The 26,138-nt window shown below is 31.1% G+C and overlaps 3 protein-coding genes across 3 annotated transcripts; all 3 read left to right on the top strand.

Moving 5' to 3' along the window:
* The first annotated feature begins 2,865 nt into the window (after positions 1 to 2,865).
* Positions 2,866 to 5,602, top strand: LOC137824279 (SNARE associated Golgi protein family). Its single transcript, XM_068629851.2, has 2 exons — positions 2,866 to 3,365; positions 4,982 to 5,602. Exons 1-2 carry the CDS (start codon positions 3,061 to 3,063, stop codon positions 5,403 to 5,405), a joined length of 729 nt encoding a protein of 242 aa, XP_068485952.1. The 5' UTR covers positions 2,866 to 3,060; the 3' UTR covers positions 5,406 to 5,602.
* A 2,842-nt stretch (positions 5,603 to 8,444) lies between these two features.
* Positions 8,445 to 14,520, top strand: NEF1 (no exine formation 1). The gene is made up of 4 exons (XM_068628680.2): positions 8,445 to 9,904; positions 11,935 to 12,506; positions 12,631 to 12,850; positions 13,063 to 14,520. Exons 1-4 carry the CDS (start codon positions 8,657 to 8,659, stop codon positions 14,401 to 14,403), a joined length of 3,381 nt encoding a protein of 1,126 aa, XP_068484781.2. The 5' UTR covers positions 8,445 to 8,656; the 3' UTR covers positions 14,404 to 14,520.
* Positions 14,521 to 21,266: 6,746 nt separating this feature from the next.
* Positions 21,267 to 25,271, top strand: LOC137827035 (protein HEADING DATE 3A). Its single transcript, XM_068633231.2, has 4 exons — positions 21,267 to 21,733; positions 22,035 to 22,096; positions 24,134 to 24,174; positions 24,819 to 25,271. The coding sequence occupies exons 1-4, from the start codon at positions 21,533 to 21,535 to the stop codon at positions 25,046 to 25,048; spliced, it is 534 nt and encodes a 177-aa protein (XP_068489332.2). The 5' UTR covers positions 21,267 to 21,532; the 3' UTR covers positions 25,049 to 25,271.
* Positions 25,272 to 26,138: the final 867 nt, after the last annotated feature.

Here is a 26,138-nt window from a genome sequence, read left to right as displayed (position 1 = left end):
CTACTTACTACTTTATATTCTAAATTAGTCTTGTAAAGACTAATTTAAAATCTAAAATATTAGTAATTAAAATCTAGGTAATTAATTTTAGATATTAATTCATAAACTATTTTATAAATTTATATTAATAATAGAAATCACTTTAGATATGAATAATTTTTAGTTTCTATATTAATATCTAATTTAGTTAATATAATGATTAATTATTTTTAATCTTTTAACTTTGATTGTTATTTAATAATTTTCTGTCTATGTTCATATTCACCTAATAATTAAACTGTAAAATATAAGTTAAAAAGTAGTTTATCTAAACCAAATCTGCAACATTAGCATGTGTATTAGTTTGTGATTAAAACTAGTATTCACTCATAACTCCTCCACTCATTCGCCAGATACATCTACTTTGTATTCATGTATTTATTTTAATCAGCTTTTAAACAACTATAATTTAATTAGGCCCTAGATTCTCTTGCTTTGCCTCAAATATTGGTCTAAAACCAAAAAGTAAACAATTACGTTAGCCAAATTCCAAATATATGATAGTGTGGCATGCACACTTTTACAAGCACACACCACTACCACTGCATGATTTATTGCACTTTCCTCACAGAGTTGGTAAAAGTTAACCAATCTAATTAAATTACAATATCTCCTCTTCATGTTGTGGTCACACTGTCATTTATATTGTAGAAAAAATCAGATCAGGCGTATCAGTTTGCTATTGGTTGTAGTTTGCAATTGGTTTTAGTTTAACCCAATGTAGTTTTGTGATGGTATTTCTACATAGTTGGTATCGGCGATGAACTGAACTGATAGAAGGAATCAACGTTATTCAGTATGGAGGTTGTCCCACATATCGGAATTAATATACTGTGAATTAAGAAAATACGTCACAAATCAGATTCATTATAAATCATATAAATAAGTATGTTATATAAAAAAAAATATAGTTTGATTAATATATTAATTATACTCAAATATTGAACTTACTTGATCATCTAATAATTTTTTACAAGTGACTCTAAGAATGAGTTTTTGTGATGTGAAAAAGGATTATTTTTGATTTTTTTTTAAGTAGTGAATTACACTTTTGTTATGTTAGTTATAAAGAAGGGTCTTTTAAGTTCCTCTACTTGTTGGAGATTTGTGTTTGGTGGTTTGTTTATGCTCTTTTAGAATTTGATCTTACTATTGTCAAGGGTGAGTTCCTGCATGGGTGTAGAAAGTCAAAACGAATGCGGCTATTTTACATTTATAAAGATGACTATATAGCCAGTCACATTTGATGAACACGCATTCTTAAATCGCAAAGATAAGAAAATGACTATATAACCACATTTGTAAATCATATTTATAAGGACGATTATTTCTGGTAGCCACACTTGTATATGCTTCTAAATGAGGGTTTGGGATTTAAGGGTAATGCCTTTACAAGTGTGACTATTACCATAGCCACACTTGTAAATCTTGTGTTGGATTTACTATATGGTTATGATTTGTAGACAGTTTTTGTTAAGAGATTGATTTAGATTATGATGTAAGATTTTATTTTATTTTTGTATTAAAAGTTGAGTCACTTCTAAAGTAATTCATATTTTTTTATTATATTTTATTGATAAAAATGAGAGAGAAAAACACGATTAAAAAAGAAAATTCAATTGTGAAATTAATAATAAATAATGTTTAGACTCTATACAAATACAAGTATAATATCTTCCTATAATCAATCTAAGATGGTTTGTTTGTAGAATGTTGTTAGTGTATATTTTTATAAAATTTGGTTATTGTATATTTTTATCAATTATATCTAGTATATACTTTAAAAGTTTATAAAATAATTAGTCTATAAATTATTTAATGACACAAAAGTGATAATAAACTCAGAGTCTATTGCAACCAACGTACATTGTGACTAAAACTTTAAATGAACTGTATTTTATTAATTCTAAAGTAAATACCTAATTTGGTGTTCAAGAAAAAAAAGGTTGACGTAATCCTATTTAATACTGTTTATTCGTGAGTCTGTTTCTTTTATGTGTTCTCAAAAGTTTTGTTTTATATTTTAGAAAATTTTATTATGGTGTAATTGAATCCTAAATCTAACATATGTTTAGGGTAACTTCTATAAATAATTTAATTAATCAAAATATGAAAAATATGGACGTATGCAAAATTAAAATTTTGACCGATATTTGAAGTTTTTTAGATTAAAATAATGGAAAAGACCAAAAAAATACGGATCTTGAAAACATACCAAAATGTCCTAAATTAAATATTACAAGTTTTTTAATAGTTTATTTATTGATTGAAATGTTACTCATATGTTACTTATACATACTTTAGGATATTATTAGGAAAATATTCCATTCAAAAAATATTTGTTAAATTTCTAATAATTATAACATAATTTTAAAAAGAAAAAATACATTAATTTTCTAAAATTTTATTTTATAAAAATACACTATAAACATTGAGTAAAAAATTAGGGAAACAACTTTCTGTTAAAAAATTAAACATTCTTGTGTATATAAAATTTTATTATTAATTTATATAATTTATAATTATAGAATATATAAATTTTTGTCCAAATTCTCTTATCTTACATCGTAAAAGTTATACGTTTCGTGTCGTAGTTATTGGAGTGTAATTGCTACATAGGTTAACAACCGTTTATACGAATTGTAAGTTATATAAAATGATTTTAAACAAACTAATAAATTAAAATACTGAATCCACCCAACACTTTTTCTTGTAAAGTGAGGTGCTTGCATTGCCTTTCCTACCGTATCAACTTGAGGGAAAATGACAAAAACATTAACATAAAAACAAATAGAAAACGAAAACCAATCTACCTTCTAATAATATATTGATAAGTTATAGAGATAAGTTGTGAAAATTACAGTGGGGAAAACGCCAGCGTTTTAAAAATAGAATAGACAAATCTGACATCTTTCATATCGATAATATTTAACAGTATTAAATAATAGTAACAACCCAATAAGGTTTAACTCCAGTGGCGGCGTGTGGGTGTGTTCGTTGAGAAACGAAATCGCGGCAACAATGTGGCGGGGCTGGTGGTGGATAGTGGCCGTGCTGGCGGTGGCGGTGGCGGTGTGGAGAGGTTGGCAAGGCGGTGGATGGGACAGGGAGGCGTCTTTCAGGTTGGCCAGAGAATGGTCGGAGAAGTTAGGGATTTGGGCGATCCCTCTCTACGTGTCGCTCCACACGATCTCCATCTCCCTCTGTTTGCCCTCCGCAATCTTCTTCGAAACCGCCGCTCCTCTTCTCTTCGGCTTTTTACCTTCCGTCTTATGCGTCTTCTCCGCCAAAATCCTCGCCGCCTCACTCTCCTTCTCCATTGGCAGGTTTATACCTCTTCTTCACGTTTCTTCACTCAGTTTTTTCGAAATTATAACTACTGTAGTCGTTGACTTTGCTTTCCGTGTGATTTTAGCTTGTTAATTGTCAATTCGTTATGAAGAAACGTTTAATTGATGGTTGATTTTGGCGTAGGGACACTAGTTGTGGTTGATCGAACTAATTATCTGAATTTCTGTTATTTTCTGGCTGCATTTAAAACTGAATAGCTCGTGTTTAGGTTTTTAATCAATTACCGCAATTTATGGAAACTATCTGATTGATCCGAGCAATTTGGAGATTACATCTTGCTTGATTAGGCCAGTGAGCTGAACAATGAATTATCCTCTGCTGTTAGTCCTCATTGAGATTTTAAAGTGTGACTGCGATCTTTTGTTTTGTGGAAATTAAGGATAAACGTGGCCTTTGGTTTCAGACATAGAAAGATCTAGGTATTGTGGTTGTGGACTGTTTTTTAACACCTTGTTCCTCTTCAATCTTGTCTTTTGGATGGCTCTAAAGAATTTAATTGGAATTTGGATTTCCTTTTGTCTATGGAAAAGGAGTGCCACGAACTTTAGTATCGTTGTCTATTTGGTGTTTTCCTGTTTATGTTAAGCTTCATGTCTTTTATTGTGGGAATCTTTTAGGAAAATTTTCTAGGCAATTGGAATATGTTTTTGTGCTGACTTGTGTTTGTTTTATCTTTTTGTTTTCTTTGCAGAGGTTATATTCTCCTCTTTAGTCTTTTTGATTATTTTTCGCTTTGCATTGCAATAAAATTTTACCCTTCTATAAGTGAGCCAAAAATAATTAGAGAAACAATGGCACAGAGAAGTTGGAACTCGACCCTTTTAATACACTTCTTGCTACTATGACCTGAAATCTATCGAAAATAATAAAATTTTATGGGTCCCCCTTCATATTTAACGAACATCACTAATTATTTTGTAGTTTTTAACAAATTTTAATTAGCAGAAATTGTGTTGGGGTACTATGTTGATAACACTCGTAATTATGAACATTTGCTAACTTGTTAACTCATGTTAAGGAGGAAGTAACTGGCAATACTACTTTTGTGAATAGAGAATATGGATTGGTTCGTTGTCCTTGATTAGTTTGTAGGGGTTATGTGTTCAAAAGCGGTGCTGTCATTGTACGAAAACAATTGTGAATTTTCTTGAAACCGTGTCTATGTTTACTTAACTTGTATCTTCGCCTCAGTTTCAAGTAGGTGGACCTAATTTATGTCCTTGGGAATGGGAAAAATAGTAGATCGAGTAATTCAAGTTGGCCTTAAAACTTGTTGAAAATTCTTCTTTATAGCTTTATCAGAATAGAAATTCAAGAAAATCATTGCCATTTTAGTTTTTGCATATTTGACTTTACCACCGACTGCCGAGAACAGTTGTCAGTGTATATACAAGTCAACAATAAAATCTTATTCATAGGTTTAGTGAAGGAGGCTTTTATGCGAATACTATTATAGTTTAACTTGTCTAGTTAGTAGTAACAATGATATCCGGGTGTTAATGTCGCATTGTTGATTTGATTGCATGTGCGAACTTAAGCTTGCATGTAATTTCTGGGGTGTTTCTCTCTGCTTAATTTTGGGTTCTTTCAGGTTGGTATTCAGGAGTTCAAGCTCAGCAATGGAGTGGGCCAAAAGAAACAGATATTTTCACATGATCTCTACAGGAGTTGAGCGAGATGGTTGGAAATTTGTTCTTCTTGCTCGGTTCTCACCTGTGCCCTCTTATGTTATTAACTATACCTTGGCGGCTACTGAAGTTCGGTTCCTTTTGGATTTTATTCTTCCTACAGCCATTGGATGTCTTCCCATGATCTTGCAGAATACATCTATTGGAAGCCTTGCTGGTGCTGCTGTCGCTACGGCCTCTGGCTCTGAGAAATCTCAAATTTGGTCCTACTTTTTTCCTGTAGTTGGTATTTTGTCTAGTGTACTTATTTCTCTGAGAATTAAGAAGTATTCAACCCAAGTTTCAGTAGCTGAAATCCCACCCAGCAAAAATAACCCCGTTGATTAGGGACCTACCTTATCGAGTAGTGAAGAGATGGAGTACCTTAGAAAAGGTCAGGGGTCATCATTTGTTTAGTATTATTAACATTATACACACAGCCCTATAAATGTTCTTGTTGTGACTTGATCATCGTTTAGTTTGTGGTAGTTGCACATGACAGTTCAGTTATTTAGACTTTGGTTGGAGATTGGAATTTTTTTAAATCTGTTCTAGTTTAGAAACTTAAGCGATTTTCAGCCATAATGATTCAGTCCTCCACCCTATGGGATTCATCGTATTTATAGAGTTCCAAACCTTCCCTATGACCAAATAAGTACTGAAAAACTGACTCAGAAATAAAAGATATTCTCTCTCCTAGAATCATGTCCTTTGATTTCAAGTTTATTATTCAATTACAAATAAAATCCCTTCAGCAAAAAAAAGTCTTCTACATTAATTCTTTGCAAAATTGTTCACGAACTAAGCTGGGGTGTTGCGTAGTGAGTGTGGCAGCTTGGTGGTGCTATGTGAACATTTTCCGTACTAAAACTCAGAGTAAAGATCCAGCGTTACAATTACGCCAATTACTACTACACCAATTACGCCGATTTATGAATAGATGGGAAGAATGTGTTATGGTGTCTGTACGCGTTTTAGCATTATAAAATGTTTGAACTGTGTTGAAAAGTGTCACATACAAAAAGACTTATGCATTTGTGTGCAATTATTAGGAGAGATTGAGTTGTTAAGAAGTTAAGAACGTTAAATTGGACTGAATGATAACAAAAGTGTGTAACCTTGTAATTTGAAAAGGTCAGAATAGCAGTATTGAAAAAATGAAGTGGTGGAGTGAATTGTACGCAAAATAATCTTGGATATTAATGACGGTGATAATGATTCGTGCAGAAGTGGTGTTGCACAGCGTAAATGCGCGTAACGGGTGGCTGCATTGGCATTGAAGGGGAACCACCCGTCCCATCGGTCATTATCATGGGACTTAATTAAGCTTCGTATGTGAAAGTGCAGGCATCACAGTTTCTACGAAATTATACGATGCCGACAACAACAAAGGACCATATCTTGTCCTCCTAGGAAACCTCCTCGTCAAGCTCTAATGTAATTAGGTTTTAAGTTTGCACAAACATAACCCACTCATGTTCTTTCTCTTCTAATCAGAAAAGTCAGAACAAATTCTTCTTTTAGTAAACATTTGCTGAAAAAATAAGCAGATAAAAAAAATAGAATAAAAGAAAAAATAATACAACCTATAGTAGTGTCCATTTTGTATCTCCACCACAAAAAGTGAATTTATTCTGATTTTTTCAATAGTGATATCAGAGTTTGAATCTGATTCAACATGTTGATCAAGAAACTAACGGGATGAAATTAGATTGTCCCTTCCATTACACCAACGAGGAAGATTTTATTCTGATTTTTCCAACACTTTCTAACATAACTCACTGTGCGTGTCAACTTGTGACAACTTGTTGCGTGTTTGGTTCCACTGTCTGACACAAAGTGGACTCATTACTACAAGTTACTTCTCTGTAACTTTTATGCACATTGTACTGTAGCTTCTCTATTTCATTTATATAAGCTTAAATATCGATTATTGGGGAAAATTAAGGTTGAAATTAAAACTCTCAATGAGTACAATTGCACATGTAGTATTAATCAGGTTATGTACTGTATGTTCACAAAAAACGCGCTTAAATTGTTGTAGAATGCAAGAACAAAAAAACAGGTGGGAAATAGCACAAATAGAACACGAATATTACTAGAAATCACATGACGCCATTTCTTTGAGCCCAAATTCATACAAATCTTACTTTATAGGTTTTCTTTTTGGTGTTTCTTCCAGCACCCAACAAATTTCTCCCTGCACCCCACCATTTCTTTGAGCCCAAATTCACAGGAATCTATTTTATTCCTTTTAAAAATGACTTCCGAATTATTTTTTTCAGAATTTTTTTGGAACATACTTTCTGAATTACATTTTATAAATTCTGGATTTATCATTTCAGAATGAAAAATTATGTTCCAGAATTTTAGAATAGTTTTTTTTTGTCTTCTGAAATTTATATTTTGGGAAAATCTTTTCTTTATGGAATACCCCGTATTCTGAAATCAACCAAAAGTGTAAGTGTCAAGAGTAATTTAAGTATTTTGAAGAATATAGGGGTGCAGGAAGGAAAAATGTAAAGATGCAGGAAGAAACATTTTTTTTTTTTACAAGACCACACTATAGGCCTCTAATGATGTGGTCTTAAGAGAATGAAATGATACTTGAATAATTTTCAGCCTTTTCTTTGGCACCTCAACAGTTGTTTACTTCACCTTCCCATTGAAGTGGATTGATAAAAATGAGCTTTTAGAGTTTTCACGTTCTGATAAATGTTATATGTAGTGTATTAAAAAGTTTTCCAATTAAATATTGCAGAGATATTTTAGAAACAATGTATTTTGAAAAAGTTATAGCAAATTTTCAGAGAGAACATTTTAGAATAAATTGAGGTATTTTGAAAATTTCATTTCATGATAATAAATCTTATTATGCGGTTTTGCAAATGAACGGTTAAAAAATAACTTTTAATTATGCATACTAAAGCGTATTTTGGAATTCTGATTTCAGTTTTTTTTTTCAGAATGTGACGTGTAATCAATTTACGAGAAGTATAAGAATTTTAAAAAATGATTAGGTTATTGCATTATAATGGGGAGGCGAAAGGAAGAAATGACGGGGTGTGAAGAGCAATTGTGAGAATATTTTAATGAATGAAAGGGTGAGTGAGAGAGAATAAGAAAGGAAAATACTATTTCTACCTGCACCCCTGTGATTACTACCTGCACCTGCTTACCAACAACAAAAAGATTGAAATATTCACGCTCATTGCACCACACAATTGTTAATGATGCACCTCCAATTACACATTTGTTCTCTACCATGGTTGCACTCTTTGAGAGGAAGAAGCATAAGAGGGGGTGTAGGAAGAAAAAGACTTTGAGGAAAGGAAGGCCCACGAAATGCAGAGACAGAATGAAGAAAAAGCCTGTTTGAGAAAAGGAAGGCCCACGAAATGCAGAGACGGAGAAGAGAAGAGAGGAGAAGAGAGGAGAGGAGAAGAGAAGCAACGAGTTTGACCAAAGGAAAAATAGAGTTGAGAAAAGACTCTACTGAAGCTAGCTCTGTTAGAGAAGAATGAACGAATGAAGTGAGAAATTGGGTTGTTCAGCGATCAAGTTTTGGTGAGAGGAGAAAGTGAAGAAGAGATTGTAAAATGCTGCAACCACGCGCATTTCGCCCTCACGTATCTTTGTCCTCATCCAACAGCGCCCCTTCATTCTCCTCCTCCCCAAACCCTAACGACTCTCACCCTTCGCCGTCGCCGTCGCATCGCCTCCATGGCAATGGCATCTCCTCCACTTCCACCGCCGTCTCCTCCTCCTCCTCCAGATCCCTCAAAATCCCCTCATCATTCGCCCACAACTACCGGATCGCCATCGCCTTAGTCCCATCCGCACTGTTCCTCCTCGACCTCGGCGGCACCTCCGTCGTCGCCACCCTCGTCGTCGGCCTTATGATCTCCTACATCCTCGACGCCCTCAGCCTCAAGCCCGCCGCCTTCTTCGCCGTGTGGTTCTCCCTCATCTTCGCCCAACTCGCCTTCTTCCTCTCCGCCTCTTCCTCCCTCCTCGCCGCCTTTAACTCCTCCGTCGCCGTCGCCGCCATCGCCTCCTTCCTCTGCGCCCACACCACCTTCCTCCTCGGCGTGTGGTCCTCTCTCCAGTTCAAGTGGCTCCTCCTCGAGAACCCTTCCATTGCCGTCGCCCTCGAGCGTCTCCTTTTCGCCTGCCTCCCCATTTCCGCATCCTCCCTCTTCGCCTGGGCCGCCATCGCCGCCGTCGGAATCAACAACGCCGCCTACTACCTCGCCGCCTTCAACTGCTGCTTCTACTGGCTCTTCTCCGTCCCTCGCGTCTCCTCCTTCAAGACCAAACACGAGGCCAGGTATCACGGCGGCGAGGCTCCCCGTGACAGCTTCATCCTCGGCCCTCTGGAGAGTTGCGTCCACACTCTCAACCTTCTCTTCGTTCCTCTCTTGTTCCACATTGCCTCCCATTACTCTCTCCTTCTTTCTTCCGCTGCTTCCTTCTGTGACCTCATCCTCCTCTTCTTCCTTCCCTTCCTCTTTCAGCTCTATGCTTCCACCAGGGGTGCGCTCTGGTGGGTCACTGGCAACCCCAACCAGCTCCACAGCATTCGTGTCGTCAATGGCGCTGTTGCATTGGTTTTTGTCGTCGTTGCATTGGAGGTCAGGGTGGTTTTCCATGCCTTTGGAAGGTACATCCAGGTGCCGCCGCCGCTGAATTATGTTCTTGTGACTATTACCATGCTTGGAGGGTCTGCTGCTGCCGGTGCTTATGCCATGGGTTTGGTTTCCGATGCCCTCAGCTCTGTTGCGTTCACTACTTCTGCTATTGTGGTCAGTGCTGCTGGAGCAGTTGTTGTGGGGTTTCCCTTGCTGGTAAGCAGTTTGAGATTGTTAATTTTATTCACCGTTCAGTCTTTAGATTTTTGCAGTGTTGTAAAGGTACTTGGAGTAGGAGTGAGCTAGTGTTACAATTCAAGTTCGATTAATTTGTTGGTCAAACCGCTGTGCTACCTGCCATTGTAACAAATTAATTGTGTATTTTCTGAAACAATTTTTCCTTAACGTGTGCTTTTTGGCACACTTGATGGAAACGTGGAACTAACACGTATACGAGGGAATGGGTAGAACTGCAGATAGTTAGATTCAAGTCAGCCTCACAAATCACAACCTGTTTTTTTCTAAAAGCTTTATAGCTTCATTGTAAATTCAGAATAGAAATTTGAGTAAACTAGTCATTTTTTTTATATTTTTTTTCCTTTATTTCACTATTGACCACTGAAAGTGCTGCTAGCGTATACAATAATTGGTGATAATTAGGACAAGTGAATGAGGCAGTTGTGTGTGTATTATTCTAGTTTAACATACATAGTAAATTAGAATGCCTTTGAATAAAGGTAGGTTGTGGATATCATTATACAAAACCGAGACAGCACCCAAACAGAACCAATTCTAACCCCACGATCCCCTCACACGGCTTGTATACTCGCATCTGTCTATAGGCTATACCGTCATCTTTCCACAAAAATCATTATCCTGACCTATTAAATCCTAAACCTTCAAATGTTTTTCGTCAACATCCCCCCTTTAAAGGCTCATAGTCTTGCACAATGTACATGATTACTTCTATATATTTCCATTTATCCATGTTTTTAATCTATTCCAAGCTGAATAAAATATCTATATAGGTTAGAGGTTTAAAAATATTCATTTAAAAAATGTTAAGTTTCTTGCAATGTTTAACAATATTAGATGTACAGAAGGATCCATATAAAGATTTATCATTTATGTTATGTATATTGTGTTACATGTTTGGTCAGAGGGTGAGCTTTGGAAAATTGGAAAGGTTTGTGCTGGCTTGGTGCTGCTTTTGTGTTACCTCTTTGGTTGGTATGATCTAGATTGGTTAGAAACTTGTACAAATCAAGAACCAAATCAATCAGTGTTTCCTTAGAAAGAACTGATCCAAACTGCTTTTCCACAGTCATCTAGTTCGATCAAGTTGATATTGTTTGATTTTGTCCCTAATCTGATCGTAAGTTGAGTTTCAGTCTGGACACACACACACACATATTGGTTCTTAATCTTGTTGATCTATATGTTTTATGATAGGAAAACCTTGATTGGTTGTTTTGGTTTTATTGTTTTATTTTACATTACTATTTCATGGTAGTTCAATATAAATTTGTCTGATGTGAGTATGCTTATATTGTGCAATGTGCAATTATTTTAGTTTAGTATGGGAAATGCTGATTTATGCGAATACATATTCGAGGTCAATCTTTTTATGTCTGGGTGTACTGGCACACAGAAGTATGGTGGAGACCAGTTTAAGTAAACCTTTATGGAATAATCTGTTTTAATTAACATCTAAGTTACCTGGATTTAAGCTCCTTAGTTCAGTCTTAAATATAAGTGAGAAATGGACTTCCCAGCCTTATAATACATTGACTATATTTCTAGTCGATGTGAGATCTCAACAATGATAATATTGATATAATTTTAGATAACAATTAAAACTAGTATTGCAAAATTCAGTTTCATTTGTATTAAAATAATTATTCCTTGTAACATTTTAATTATATCTGTTGTCTTCGGTAGAATGCCCTCTCTATAATCTACTATATTGTTATAGTGTTCTCTAGCACAGTGGCTGATCCACTAAACTACCTATCTAGGATTTGGAAACCAGAAAACACTGCTTAATACGCTAAAATTCATATTGCTTCACGAAACAGCTGGTTGGTTAACTGCCTGCATCTTTCTTAAGAATTCAATTTTTGGTGTGCTGACTTCTTTGGTGGATAATGATAATATTGCTTATGTTTGTGGTTAATATATTTATTCCATTAACCCTTGTAGATTTTTCTTTTTATCGCTGACATATTTCAACCTTTGATTTGCAGTTCCTCCCTCTGCCTGCAGTCGCAGGCTTTTATTTGGCTCGGTTTTTTGAAAAGAAGAGCCTAGTGTCATACTTTGCTTTTGTTATTCTTGGAAGCTTGATGGCTACATGGTTTGTTCTGCACAACTTCTGGGATTTAAACATTTGGATGGCAGGGATGTCCCTTAAATCTTTTTGCAAACTCATAATAGCAAATTCTGTCTTGGCTATGACTATTCCCGGTTTAGCTCTACTACCTTCAAAGCTGAACTTTTTATCTGAGGCTGGTCTGATAAGTCATGCGCTGCTCTTATGCTACATTGAGAACCGATTTTTCAATTATTCTAGCATATACTATTATGGATTTGAGGATGAGGTGATGTATCCTAGCTATATGGTTGTGATGACAACTTTATTGGGTTTGGCTTTGGTCAGAAGGCTATCTGTGGATAATCGAATTGGAGGAAAAGCAGTTTGGATTTTGACTTGCCTCTATTTTTCAAAGCTAGCCATGTTGTTTATTTCTTCAAAGTCTGTTGTTTGGGTTTCTGCAGTCCTCTTGTTGGCTGTTTCCCCTCCATTGCTTCTTTACAGGTAACTTTGACAGTCTCTGGAATTTGTCGGTTTGGGGGGATCCTACCTTAAGTAACCTACATATATTTCACCTCTGGACTTTATTGTTGAACTTTTGGTAATTCACTGTTGTTGGATTTTGTAGGGAGAGATCAAAAACAACTTCTAGGATGAAACCATGGCAAGGTTATGCACATGCCTGTGTAGTTGGCTTGTCTGTATGGTTTTGTCGTGAAACAATTTTTGAAGCTCTCCAGTGGTGGAATGGAAGGTCTCCTTCAGATGGTTTAATTTTGGGATTCTGTATACTGTTGACCGGATTGGCTTGTGTTCCAATTGTTGCTATTCATTTCTCGCATGTTTTGGTATGCATATCTATCCAATCCTGTGTTTTTCATTGTTTATTTTGGGTGTGGGGATCATATGATATTCATTGCAATTTGCAAACTTTTGCTATTCAATTGATTCACGACCAATTAGACATTATCTGTGGCTGACAAAGTAAATAATCATGTCTTCCTTTTTAATCTACTTCTAATTTCTAAAGATTGACCATAAACTTTTGGTTTCTTTGCAGTCTGCCAAAAGATGTCTAGTGCTGGTAGTGGCAACTGGTCTACTTTTTATTCTGATGCAGCCCCCTCTTCCTGTGTCATTGACTTACCGGTCAGACCTAATCAAGACTGCCCGTCACTCTGCTGATGATATCTCAATTTATGGATATACAGCTGGCAAGCCTACCTGGCCTTCTTGGCTTATTATTATTGCAATTTTGCTGACTCTGGCATCAGTTACATCTATTATACCCATTAAGTACATTGTTGAATTACGGACATTTTACTCCATTGCTATGGGGATTGCCCTTGGTATTTATATTGCTGCTGAATACTTTCTCTGGGCTGGCGTTCTGCATGTTCTCATTGTTGTCACTATGGTTTGTGCCTCTGTTTTTGTTGTCTTCACTCATCTGCCCTCTGCTACGAGCACAAAGGTTTTGCCCTGGGTATTTGCTCTACTTGTGGCTCTCTTTCCTGTTACTTATCTTTTAGAGGGCCAACTGAGAATTAAAAATATTCTTGAAGAAAGTGAGCTGGGAATTTTGAGTGAGGAGGAGAAGAAGCTTACAACATTGCTAGCAATTGAGGGTGCCCGAATATCTCTTCTAGGTTTGTATGCAGCAATCTTTATGCTTATAGCCTTGGAGATAAAGTATAAACTCGCGCGGGAGAAGGTTATTGATGCAGGTGGGGGCAGACAAAATCATGCTAGTCAAACTGCATCTGCTAGTTTCCTGCCAAGAATGAGGTTTATGCAGCATCGTCGGGCTACTACAGCACCCTCCTTTACAATAAAGAAGATGGCTGCAGATGGAGCCTGGATGCCTGCCGTCGGCAATGTTGCCACAGTATTGTGCTTTGCTATATGTCTAGTCCTGAATGTTAATCTTACTGGTGGCTCAAACAGGGCCATATTTTTCCTGGCTCCTATCCTGCTGCTGCTTAATCAGGACTCTGATTTTGTTGCTGGTTTTGGGGACAAACATAGATATTTTCCTGTTACTGTAGTCATATCAGCCTACTTTGTTTTAACTACCATCTACTGCATATGGGAAGACGTTTGGCAAGGAAACAGTGGATGGGGTCTTCAAATTGGTGGGCCAGACTGGATTTTTGTGGTGAAGAATTTGGCCCTCCTCATTCTAACATTTCCCAGTCATATACTTTTCAACAGGTACGTGTGGAGCCATACGAAGCAAAGTGACTCACCCCCTTGGATAACTTTGCCTCTTAATCTGCTTCCCATTGCATGTACAGATGTACTCAAGATTAAGATCTTGGGTATATTAGGAGTTATATATTCCCTGGCTCAGTATCTAATTTCTAGGCAACAATATATCTCTGGTCTTAAATACATCTAAACGACCGTCATACATTCTGTACGATATGTTTGTCAATTTAGGTATTGATGCACATGCTTGTCTTGCCTAAATTTGTATGAGGAATATGGTGAAATGCATTTTTGTTATTACTTTTAACCCACCCTGAAAATTTCAAAGCACTTTTCCTTGATGAGATATGGTTAGGCTATTTATATCTTAGTGTGGTTTGAAGCTTCTTTTGATGTGTCTGAAGCTTCTGTTGAAATCGATATGAAATTTATGACTTACCCTTGTTCTTGCTATCGTATTTGATGTGCTATACCAAATCTTTATTAGTAATTTAGGAATGGTTTCTGTTTGTTAGTTTGATCTGATGAGTAGTTTGCATTCATGAGAATGATCTATACAATAGAGAATTTGCATTTGATTTTATTTGTCTGAAAATTCGTCGTGTTAGCGATGTTCATAGCATAGTACTACAACGAACGAAAATTGTCTTTGGTTACTGGGCTAGGAAAACCTGTTTCTAGACAAAATAATATGTATAATGCACTGTTACAGGCTTCTATGTTTTCACATAATAAATTAAAGTTTTAACTAAATATTATCTTGACAATTAAGTGCTTTTTTTAATGAGTTGATGGGTCAAGTCCCTTCTACACAAGTTTCAATTCAAGTAGCTGGAGTTCTAAATTTTAATTTATTGTAAAATATTTTATTTTGTGAAAAATATTTCATTTTCTCAACTCTATTCAACATGAACTCATGACGGTTTAAGTTGATTTATAAACTTATTTTGATGGTCCTTCAAACTTTTTAGATTTGAAATAAACATTTACACTTTTTCTAGTTTCTAAATGCACATTTAATTAATAACATATGTTGATAAATCACATTCATCTTCCTTATATTTTTTTACAAAATGACACTGACCTAAATATTATGTAGAAAGCATTCATTTTTTCATTTATAAAAAAATATATTTTTATACTTTTATTTAAATTTTAGATAATATAATATTTTAAATAAAACAAGAGAGGTGAGTGTTATTTTTAAAAAAATATAAGTTTAAAGAGTGTCATTAATAAAAACATGAGAAATGATTTAAAAAAAAAAAAAACTAAGAATGAGTATGTATACCATTTAATTGAAAGCATAAAAGTAATAATTGTTTTTTATCAATAATCTCAAGGAAGATAAATATAATTGTGTCTGAAAATAGTCACATTTGTTTACAATAATATGGGGTTAAAAATATCTTTGTTATATAAGGGTAATAAAGACGAGACAATTTATTCCAGCACCCATTGGTTCCAGCATGTTACCTCATGGAGTGGCAAAAAGACCATTTTACCCTTAATTAAATATAAATAAATAATATTACTCCAAGCAATAAACATCAAAACCTAAATCCAATTTTAGAAGAATATTTTTGAGATTTACAAAAGTATGGTGGTGCATGTGGAAACAATGGGGTGCAATCGGATAAGATAGGTTTATCCACCAAAATTAGGTGAACTGAAAGTCTAGGCTCATTCCAAAAGTTTTTTCTTTTATAATATTTTTTATATCTCTATCTCTCTCTCACACAATTAAAATCATACTAATAATATAAATATTTTGCAAGTATTTGATTGGTTAATATATCTAATTGGAAATATTAAAAACAACATTATGTTTACGTATTACATTTATAATTAATAATTGGTATGCATTACTGATGCAGATAACAATATTAATGCATTTACATCCTTTTAGAAATAGAATATAAAAAGATCAATTTTTAAATTAATTTTAATTTTTAATTTAAAGAAAAAACGATGACTAAAAATATAAACTAATATCGTGAAGTGGTATTGGATAGAGGATTTTCTTCAATTTGAACATTTTAGTAATGTTTGATAGTATAAAATAAAAATCAATTATATTAAAATTTAATTTTAGAGTCTTCTTTTGCATTTTGATACGTTCTTAGTTTTTGCTGAACTCTTGATTAATTAACATGAAAAAAGGGGTTAATAGGTCTTCATCAATTTCTTTCTCCACCTCCATATTTTTGTGAAAAGTCAGCTTTACTTTTAATAAAATTAAAAATTAAGTCTAAGTTTCTCTATTTCAAAATTCTACAATTTGAAAATCATTTTCTAGATTCATAACTTTTGTATTCCAAAATTCTACAATTTGAAAGTCATTTTCTATAATCATATTTTGAAAGTCATTTTCTATAATCATGATTCTCAATAGTATAATTCAGAATAAAAATTGACTTCCAAATTTTATAATTTAAAATTATAATTTTAATTATACAATTCAAAATATAAAGTTGACTTTCGAATTTTAAAATAAAGAAAGCATTTTCTGGATTCAAAAATGAGTTTCGAGTTCTAGAATTCAGAAACCTATAAAATTCATAAACCTACTTTATATTTTCAATTATATAATTTTAAAATCATTTGTAAATGAAGAAAATAACTTTCAAAATCTAAAATTTGAAATTCAAATTGTAAAATTTGAAATACAAATTTAGTTTGAAATACAAATTTAGAAGGGTAGTTTTAGAATTTTAATAATGTATACAGGAAGAAACTATGGAGTTGCATGAAGAAATAATGTCTTCTTTGTCTTCTTTCAACGTGCTGCTCCAACCCTAAGGTTTGTTGCAGCTCACACATTGTTGAATTATTATTAGCAAAGAAAAAAGAACAAAAACAAAATATTTGGCAACAAATAAAGGTTATTGAAAAGAAACCTAGGAACAAAAGTTGATTGGAATATTTCACAATTTGAAGGATGCATATATTTATCTTCACCAAAGTTTGAAAGATTCCTTTGAGGATTAGAAAAAAAAAAGTGTATTGTTTCTTTCTTTCTCTCTATGTTTTCCAGGTTTTGCAAGCTACAAAATGATTCCTCCTTTGACATAAATATCCTTGTCACAGTCACCACAATGACTACTTGTTTCAAATTTTCATATAATAAATAACATATTTCATTCTTAGTAATATCATAATAATATCTCATTACAATTTTACAATTTTACTATGGTTCACATATGTTTTTTTAGTGAGAAAGATCATATTCAGTTGATGGAGAAGAGTATATGATGATATGTTTTTTCTGAGAATATGTCTTTTTTTTGGAAAGATGATGTAATTGTATTTTGATGTGATCATGCTTATATCAATTTTGTCATGTCTGTCATTCTGGTTGATGTTTTGTAGAGTATGTTGGATCCTCAATTGGTTGGGTGTTAAAAAATTTGATTTGGATTTTTCTACATACGAGTTCAGTACAAGAAAATCATGAAATAGAAACCAATTTGTAGAAACCAAAATAATTAATTGCAATAGTAACTAAATTAAAGACCATTTTAGAAACTAAAAAGAAATCTGGTTTCTAAATTAGTTTATATTATTTTCTATTATTGTTAAATAATTTCTAAATTGGTATCTAATTAGCAACCAAAGTTTTTGCTACCAAATTTAGAAACTAAATAATTGGTAGTTAAAATCTTAGTTGCTAATTAGATACCAATTTAGAAACTATTTAACAATAATAGAAAATAATATAAACTAATTTAGAAACCATTTTTTTTTTTAGTTTTTAAAATGGTCTCTATTTTAGTTTCTATTGTAACTAATTATTTTGGTTTCTAAAAATTGGATTCTATTCCATGATTTTCTTGTAGTGGTTGAGACACTGAAATGTCTAATTTTATTTTATTTATTCTTTGTTGATAAAAAATAAGAAAGAAAACATGCAATAAAATTTCCAGTACAAAATAATATTCATAAATATATATGAAGTATAAGTGACTTAGTTTGATTTAAATTTTGCAAAAGTGGTAAAATTATATACAAATAAAAGAAATTGATGTTTATAAATCACCAACCATCTTGTTTAACAAAATTTGATATAAAATTACAAGTTAATCATCCCATCACCCAATTTAATTTCTTTATAAAATTATTGAAAATATAAAAATTATATTTCACAATATATAAAAATATCTAAGAGGCATAATGTGGAGAAGGGAGAAAAGAATATACATCCAAATAAAATAATATGTTCGAAAGTTATATGTTTAGAAAAGCAAAATGTTATACTAAATTCTCATTCTTCACTTTTGTCACATTTTCGTTATAAGTGGACATACTGTGATGACAATGATACTTAACACATTTTAGAATAATTGAATCATTCAAAAAATTTATCATCTACTTTCATATCTTCCTCCACAGGTTTAGAATAAGAAAATTCTCTTTTTATTTCTTATTCTTGTAATGTAAAGAGGTATAGAGAGAAATGAAAGATAATGAGTATAGCAAAAAATTGAATATAATCCTTATTACTACAAGAAAATGAAAATGAAGAAAATATAGCAAATTAGACTTATTTGAAAAGAAATTGCTTTAAAGAGAAAAAACATGATTATGCTAAAGTTAGCACAATCTTGTTAAAATTATCATAATCATTTTGAATTTTAAAACTCATTCTTAAAACAAACACACATTCTATGTGCTTGATATAAAAAATCACTACAAGAAAATCATGAAATAAAAACCAATTTGTAGAAACCAAAATAATTAGTTGCAATAGTAACTAAATTAGAGACCATTTTAGAAACTAAAAAGAAAATTGGTTTCTAAATTAGTTTCTATTATTTTCTATTATTGTTAAATAGTTTATAAATTGGTATCTAATTAGCAACCAAGGTTTTTGCTACCAAATTAGAAACCAATTTTTTTTTTTTGTTTCTAAAATGATCTCTATTTTAGTTTATATTGTAACTAATTATTTTAGTCTCTAAAAATTGGTTTCTATTTCATGATTTTCTTGTAGTGTTAATTAACTAAATTGTAGGACAATGAGATTTAGAAGCTTTTACCATCAATTAGATTTAAGGTCAAAATAACACTTCTAATACAAGCCTTTAAACATAGTCAATAACAACATAAATATGAAATTTTATTAATAAATAATTTTTAAATTGGTATCCAATTAGTTAACAATTATTTAGATGATAAAGCTGGTAGCTAAAATCTTGATAGCTAATTAGATATCAATTTAGAAATTATTTATCAGAAAAATTAATTTAGGTACTAATAATTTTGTTAGTCTCTAAAATAATATATAATTTAGTAAATATAACAACTAATTATTATTTTTTTCTCTAAAATTGATTTCTGTTTAATATTTTTTTTTAGTGTAAGTTTTAAATATATGGTAATATTGAAAAAAAAATATTTTACTTGTGTTTTGAACCAACAAATGAACTGAAAACTGAAGGAATTTGAATGATGGATACTATGAGGTTATAGAAATTAAATTAAATTGTTATATATGTGATAGGAAGATTCAAAAAGGTGAAGGAATCAAAGCCTTTATTGTGAACAAATTTTTGTTCCATATTCTCTCTTTATATATTGACAATAACCTATTTCATCTCAGATACACTGCTTCTATATTCAGAGAAAATGATTGCGTGAGGACAAGCTCAGTGGAGAATATATGATTTATGATATATATCTCAATATTTATAATAAGAAAATATGTAAATTATAAAGCAAGGATTTTCAGAGTTATATTCTTTGAAATGTAGATTATTTTTTTCACTAACAAGTATAAAAATAAAATATAAAATATGTAAAACAATATAGAGTTAATTAGTAAGCTCTTAGGTTGATTATTTATAATTATATGGTAATTTTAGAAATAAAAACCCGTTATATATCAGATAACTGAAGATAAAGATTTTCATTTATTGATTTAATGGAAAATTTATTGCAAATTTATCAAGTTGTGCTCATGAATAACTAACTATAATAGTTTCAAATAAGAAAAAACAAGTGTATAATGAGAGAAAATAAAAGTCTCTTAAGTGATATAAAAGGAAAGAGTAAGAAAAGTTTTAAAAATTTAAATGAGATAAATTATGTATATATGCCCTACTAAAAAGTCAAGTAAAATTCATTGAAATTTTTCATAAAATGATTAATCGAAATGTTTATAGTTTTAAATACCTGCAACATGCTTATAAGTTATAAAAATTCTTAACTAAATAGTATATATAACAGTCATTATTATGAGAATGAATGGCTGGGATTTTAAAGCTAATGCAGGTTATATATATATATATATATATACCTTTATTAAAAAAAATATTATGGTATAAAAATAATCTATCTAAATAATAAGAATTATTCAAAAAAACTTCAACTCCTTAGATTTGTTTGAAAAATAAATAGAAAAGTAATACTTATTCTTAAACATTTGTTATATTGATCATAAATCTCAATGATGATAATTATAAATTCACATAATAAAGAATTATAGAATATCTTATTCTAAAATTAACTATTTTTCTCATAATTACAAAATCAGATAAATCAAAAGACTGAGTATCACGATTTTTTTTATAAAATAGTTTTCAAATATAATTTGAAATCCTAATCCAATACACCTGTTTGAAATCTTATGTATGTGTTAGGGCTCCATTAATCCCTGTGAGATGTAATATAAGGTGATGAATGATACTTCTATATCACATTTTACAACTACCAGTGAACTTAATGTTTCAATTTTTCTTGGGAATTCAATGCAAATGCATGTTAATTTTTTTTTTATCATGAAGAATGTGAACTATTTCAAGAATAATTCGATCGAAAAAAAAAATCTTGGTCTTTTCATAATAATAACTTTATCCTCCTAGCAACAACTACTAAAACTCATGCTAATACTTACAAAAAAATAAACCAACACGCAAAAATATTATTTAACCAACTTCATACAGAAAAAAATCAAGACACACTAATCAGAATAAGAGAAAAATGGATGTTAATGTTTGGTGTCCATCACATTTATCTTTGCTTGTAAGATTGTTACGTTTAGTTTTTTCACAAGCAATCACATACTTGAGGAATTTATGCTTAAACTTTATCAAATTTTTACAACAATTGACTTGGTGTTGCAGGAACATAACGAGAATCAATGATGTAGTTTTTCATTCACACTGTGGTTCCTGAATAAAATGAAAGGAAAAGGTCAGAATCTATTGATGTTATAGCAGTTCAGAAAACTCACACACTAAAGCATATATAAAGGGAAGAGATTTGGGTCATAAATATAGGGAAAAGAAAGTGAGAAAATAAAGGGAGATACTGAAATCATGCGTGGCACAACGAACCCTCTTGTTGTAGGACGTGTAGTAGGAGATGTTCTTGAGCCCTTTGCATGCTCCATCCATCTCAGAGTTGTGTACAACAATAACAAAGAAGTGATCAATAGTGGTGAACTCAAACCCTCCCAAATAATCAAGACTCCAAGAGTTGAGGTTGGTGGAGATGATCTCAGGACGCTTTACACTTTGGTACAACGTCAATCTTCTAATAATTATTCGTATCATATAAATGTGTTTTTTTAAGGTTAACATATATTTATATTGATGTGCTTTCTTATCTTATCTTGTTACAGTATAGTATCATGTTAATGTAGTTGATCTGTTAAATTCTCAGCTTTTAAGTGATAAGAAACTTGTGTTAAGATTATTTGTATAAAGGTTGGAAGATTAAATATAGGTTTGATTTATTGGTGAAGCATGAGTCGTATCATACATGTTTTTAGTGACCAAAAAATGCTTAGGTAAACTCATGCATGCACTCATTTTGTAGGTCATGGTGGACCCTGATGCACCCAGCCCAAGTAACCCAAGCATGAGGGAATATCTTCACTGGTAACTTCTCACTGTTTTTATCTGCTGCTCATTACTTCTTTTTATCTGAATCACTGTTTTTGCTTGGATATTCTGTGAAGCTGTTCATTCATCAACTTAGAACTCAGACTAAGTATTGATGATAAAGAAACTTAAAAACTCAATCTCATCAAATTGATTTATAAAATGAGATTTACACTATTTATATACTATAAAATGTCTTAATTTCTGGTAAATGTGGGATCTCAAACAATAAAATACTCCACATGCATGTTTGATATCATAAACGATTTAACCCTAACCATTAAGCATTAAAGGCTCTGATAGTGTTGGAATGTTAATTAGAGATATTTGATGTTCTGCATGGAACACCAGAACCACCTTCTCCATCCAACCTGTCAAAGGATTTTGATCCAAGATGTGCATGTGTTTAGGGTTTTGGGCTTGGGTTTCTTATATTTTCAGGACCTTTCTTTTTGGAACCTCCTACTTTCTTCTTCAACTACTTTCTTCTTAAACTCCCATAAAGCTGAAAAAACCCTAATAGTATGAGTGAAGAAACATTTTCAATTATACAATTTTAAAAAGACATTTCAAATTGTATATCTGAAAGAGTGATGATGTGTTGACAATTCTCTATCAAATTATAATTGAAAAAAAAATTATTTATCTGAAATAGAATAATTTTAAAATTATATTAATCAAATCATACTTATAAACTGATGCATTTATATATATAATTGTCAAAAGTAATTTTTTTTTAATTGAAAATATGTTTTGAATGCTATAATTTGAAATTCAAAAATATATTTTAAAATGTATAATCTAAAAATATATTTTAGATTATATAATTTATAGTTTTTAATTTAAAAATATATTTTAAATTTTTGAAATATATTTTTAAATTGTGAACTTTGAAAATTTAATCACAATTTAAACTAAAAAAAAATAGGATAGAGAAAGAAAGGGGGTACGTCAAGTCATGGCCCAATGGGTCTTGGTTGCGTATTTCATCTCCCTCTTCACAATTTTTCTCTTATTTTTTTTATAATGCAACTAATATATGTTAAATATATGCAACTAATATAACACATGCAAAATAACTAATATATGTTACATGCATAACTTCACAGTTTACCTTTTTATTTTAATTTTGATAATTTGTTATACTTTCAATCAATTAAAACTACACTATTTATTTATTTATTCATATATTCTTTTTCTCTGACAATTTATTTTTTAAAACTACACCCAACAGAATTTTGGAAGAGTTAAAGTAATTACTATAAAATGTTATCGATACAAGTATAAGTGAACAATATAACAAGTGTTAATTTTGATTTTATTTGATTCTATACCATCATTTTTTTTATAAAGAAGGTATTTTTCTAATAAGTTTCTTTTAAGGAAAGAGTACTAACAAACATTTTCTAACATAATTTTTTTAATACATATGAAATCTATTTTTTTCTGTGATATTTAATAAACTTCAATAAATATTAATACATATAGTTTCATTTTCCATTTAAGAATATTCTTATTTTAGTCTCTATATATAAAAGAGAAGATATCAAACTACTTTAACATTATTATTTTTTAAATATTCTTATTATATATTTCTTTTAATATATGAAGTTAACTTTAAAAGAGTTATTGTTCACCTTTCTTCTAACTTTTTTTTTCTAACTATTCTAATATATAGATAATTTTTAAATGGTAAAACTTTAAAGATCAAAAATAACTTTTTGAAATTTACTCTCAACATCATCACATAAAGAGTTGCCCAACATCACTAAGCTCTTTTATTTTTTAAGGATTATGTTATGAATTTACCCTTTAAATATATTTTAAACTACATAATCAAAAATTGCGATATACTTCTAAAAATACGTAAGATATAACTTGCTAAAGTTTTTTATTAAAAAAATGGATGTATGTTATCAAATCTTTGTGTTTGTTACTATACATCATTTAAAAAAAAATAATTAGTAGGTTATAATTACGATTATCTTAGAATTCATCTAAAATGCTATTTGTTTTTCTTCAATGGATGTTTAGGTTGGTAATCAATATTCCAGCAACAACAGGTGCAAACTTTGGTATGTACCCAACTCATTCTTTTTACCAGTTTTTCTATTGTATTTTTTTTACTCAAAAAGTGACAAAAAAAAGAGATTATAATTGTGGTTAAATACAATTTTAACCCTAATCACTACACGACGAGATCATCAAATAATTAATTTTAGAGACCAGAATAATAAGTTATTATTGAACTAAATTAGAGACTATTTTAAAAACTAAAAAAATTATTGATATCTAAAATAGTTTTTATTATTAATAAAAATTTATAGAGTAGTTTTTAAATTGGTATCTAATCATTAGCTACCAAAATTTTAGCTATTAATATTTTAGATTCTAAATTAGTCTCTAAAATACTAATTGAGACCAATTTAGAATATAAAATATTAGTAGCTAAAACTCTGATAGCTAATTTAGATACAAATTTGGAAAATATTTTATAAATTTTTATCAATAATAGAAATCACTTTAGATACAAATAATTTTCTAGTCTCTAAAATAGTATATAATTTAGTTAATATAGTGACTAATTATTTTTTGTCTTTAATTTTAGTCGGTATTTAACCAATTTCGTATAGTGAATGAACATTTTACTACTGATGGGGAAAAAATGTGTTGATTATAACATAAATATGGTAAATAAAGCATGGTATTAATTTGACAGGAGAAGAGATTGTGAGTTATGAAAGTCCAAGACCAACATCAGGGATTCATCGTCTAGTATTTGTGTTGTTTCGACAACCTGGTAGACAGTCTATTCATGCTCCTGGTTGGCGTCAAAATTTCATCACCAGAGATTTTGCTGAATATTACAATCTTGGATCACCAGTTGCTGCTGTCTATTTCAATTGCCAACGTCAAGCTGGTTCTGGAGGAAGGAGACTCATCTTATAAACCACTCACAACATGGATCAAAAGGAATCAAACACCAAACAATAACACTATCATAGAGATTTATGTACTATTATTATCATGGCTCTATGTTTCTTATTAAATAATATATGATGTTTGGTGGAGTGTTTATGTATGCACAACTTCCTTCATAAAATTAGGTTATAAGAATGAGATTTTCATAAATATGTATATTTGGTTGGTAACATATTTATCAATTTACTACGTCACGATTTTGTCTTTAAAAGATACTTTGATGAGTTAAAGAAAAAAAAAAGTATATAAACTGTCGTTAAAAACTATGTAAAACTATATTGAGTGGACTTAAACACATATCAAACTCAATAATAACAACTTTTTCAAATATCTCTAGTTTAGTGTTCATGAACAAAGAGTTGGCTGGAAGTTCGCTTCTTCCTTTAGAGAGTTTCAATCGATGAAGTAATGTAGTGCTAATTCGTTGGAAATATAATATATATATATATATATATATATATATATATATATATAACTGTTCTTCGCAACAGAAAGTGAAGCTCTTTAGTAAGTGATTGGCATATAAATGGTGAAACCAAAAAAAAAGTGTATGTAATGAATGAGTCTCTTATGTTGAATTTGAATTATATCCAATAAAAAAATATAAAATTAACTTATATACAAGTTAAAAAAAATTGAAAAAATTATATCATTTGTTTTTTATAAATTAATTAATGCATAATTAACTTTTTTTTTATATATTTTATCACTTGAAAGTTAGTACAGAAAAAACTCATCCAAACTTTATTGATAAGTAATTTAAGCTTTCTGTATATGAGCTACATTCACACACAAAATAACACAATAGATTGGACCAATTGTAGTAAGCCCAAATGTAGATAAGTAGGCCCAATAGTTATTTTTTAAATAAGTAAGCCCAAATGTAGGTAAGTAGGCCCAATAGTTATTTTTTAGATAAGTAAGCCCAAATGTAGATAAATAGGCCCAATAGTTATTTTTTAGATAAGTAAGCCCAAATATAGATAACTACACCTTGATTGAAGTGTAGTCTTCCAGCACAAAATGTTTGTTTTATTAGAAAAAAAATAAAAAATAT

This window comes from Phaseolus vulgaris, chromosome 8 (genome assembly GCF_051622355.1).
Source record: "Phaseolus vulgaris cultivar YP4 chromosome 8, ASM5162235v1, whole genome shotgun sequence".
Taxonomy (NCBI): domain Eukaryota; kingdom Viridiplantae; phylum Streptophyta; class Magnoliopsida; order Fabales; family Fabaceae; genus Phaseolus; species Phaseolus vulgaris.
The sequence above is the reverse complement of the archived record's forward strand: the minus strand, read 5'-3'. Positions and strand labels throughout refer to the sequence as shown.

What these genes read in the sequence shown, in the direction of transcription:
- NEF1 (XM_068628680.2), top strand. Translation starts at nt 8,657, where the DNA reads ATGCTGCAACCACGCGCATTTCGCCCTCACGTATCTTTGTCCTCATCC. An exon ending in CCTCCATTGCTTCTTTACAG is followed by an intron (nt 12,507 to 12,630) that starts GTAACTTTGACA and finishes TGGATTTTGTAG; the next exon opens with GGAGAGATCAAAAACAACTT. An exon ending in TTCATTTCTCGCATGTTTTG is followed by an intron (nt 12,851 to 13,062) that starts GTATGCATATCT and finishes GTTTCTTTGCAG; the next exon opens with TCTGCCAAAAGATGTCTAGT.
- LOC137824279 (XM_068629851.2), top strand. Translation starts at nt 3,061, where the DNA reads ATGTGGCGGGGCTGGTGGTGGATAGTGGCCGTGCTGGCGGTGGCGGTG. An exon ending in CTCTCCTTCTCCATTGGCAG is followed by an intron (nt 3,366 to 4,981) that starts GTTTATACCTCT and finishes GGGTTCTTTCAG; the next exon opens with GTTGGTATTCAGGAGTTCAA.
- LOC137827035 (XM_068633231.2), top strand. Translation starts at nt 21,533, where the DNA reads ATGCGTGGCACAACGAACCCTCTTGTTGTAGGACGTGTAGTAGGAGAT. An exon ending in TCAGGACGCTTTACACTTTG is followed by an intron (nt 21,734 to 22,034) that starts GTACAACGTCAA and finishes CTCATTTTGTAG; the next exon opens with GTCATGGTGGACCCTGATGC. An exon ending in ATGAGGGAATATCTTCACTG is followed by an intron (nt 22,097 to 24,133) that starts GTAACTTCTCAC and finishes ATGGATGTTTAG; the next exon opens with GTTGGTAATCAATATTCCAG.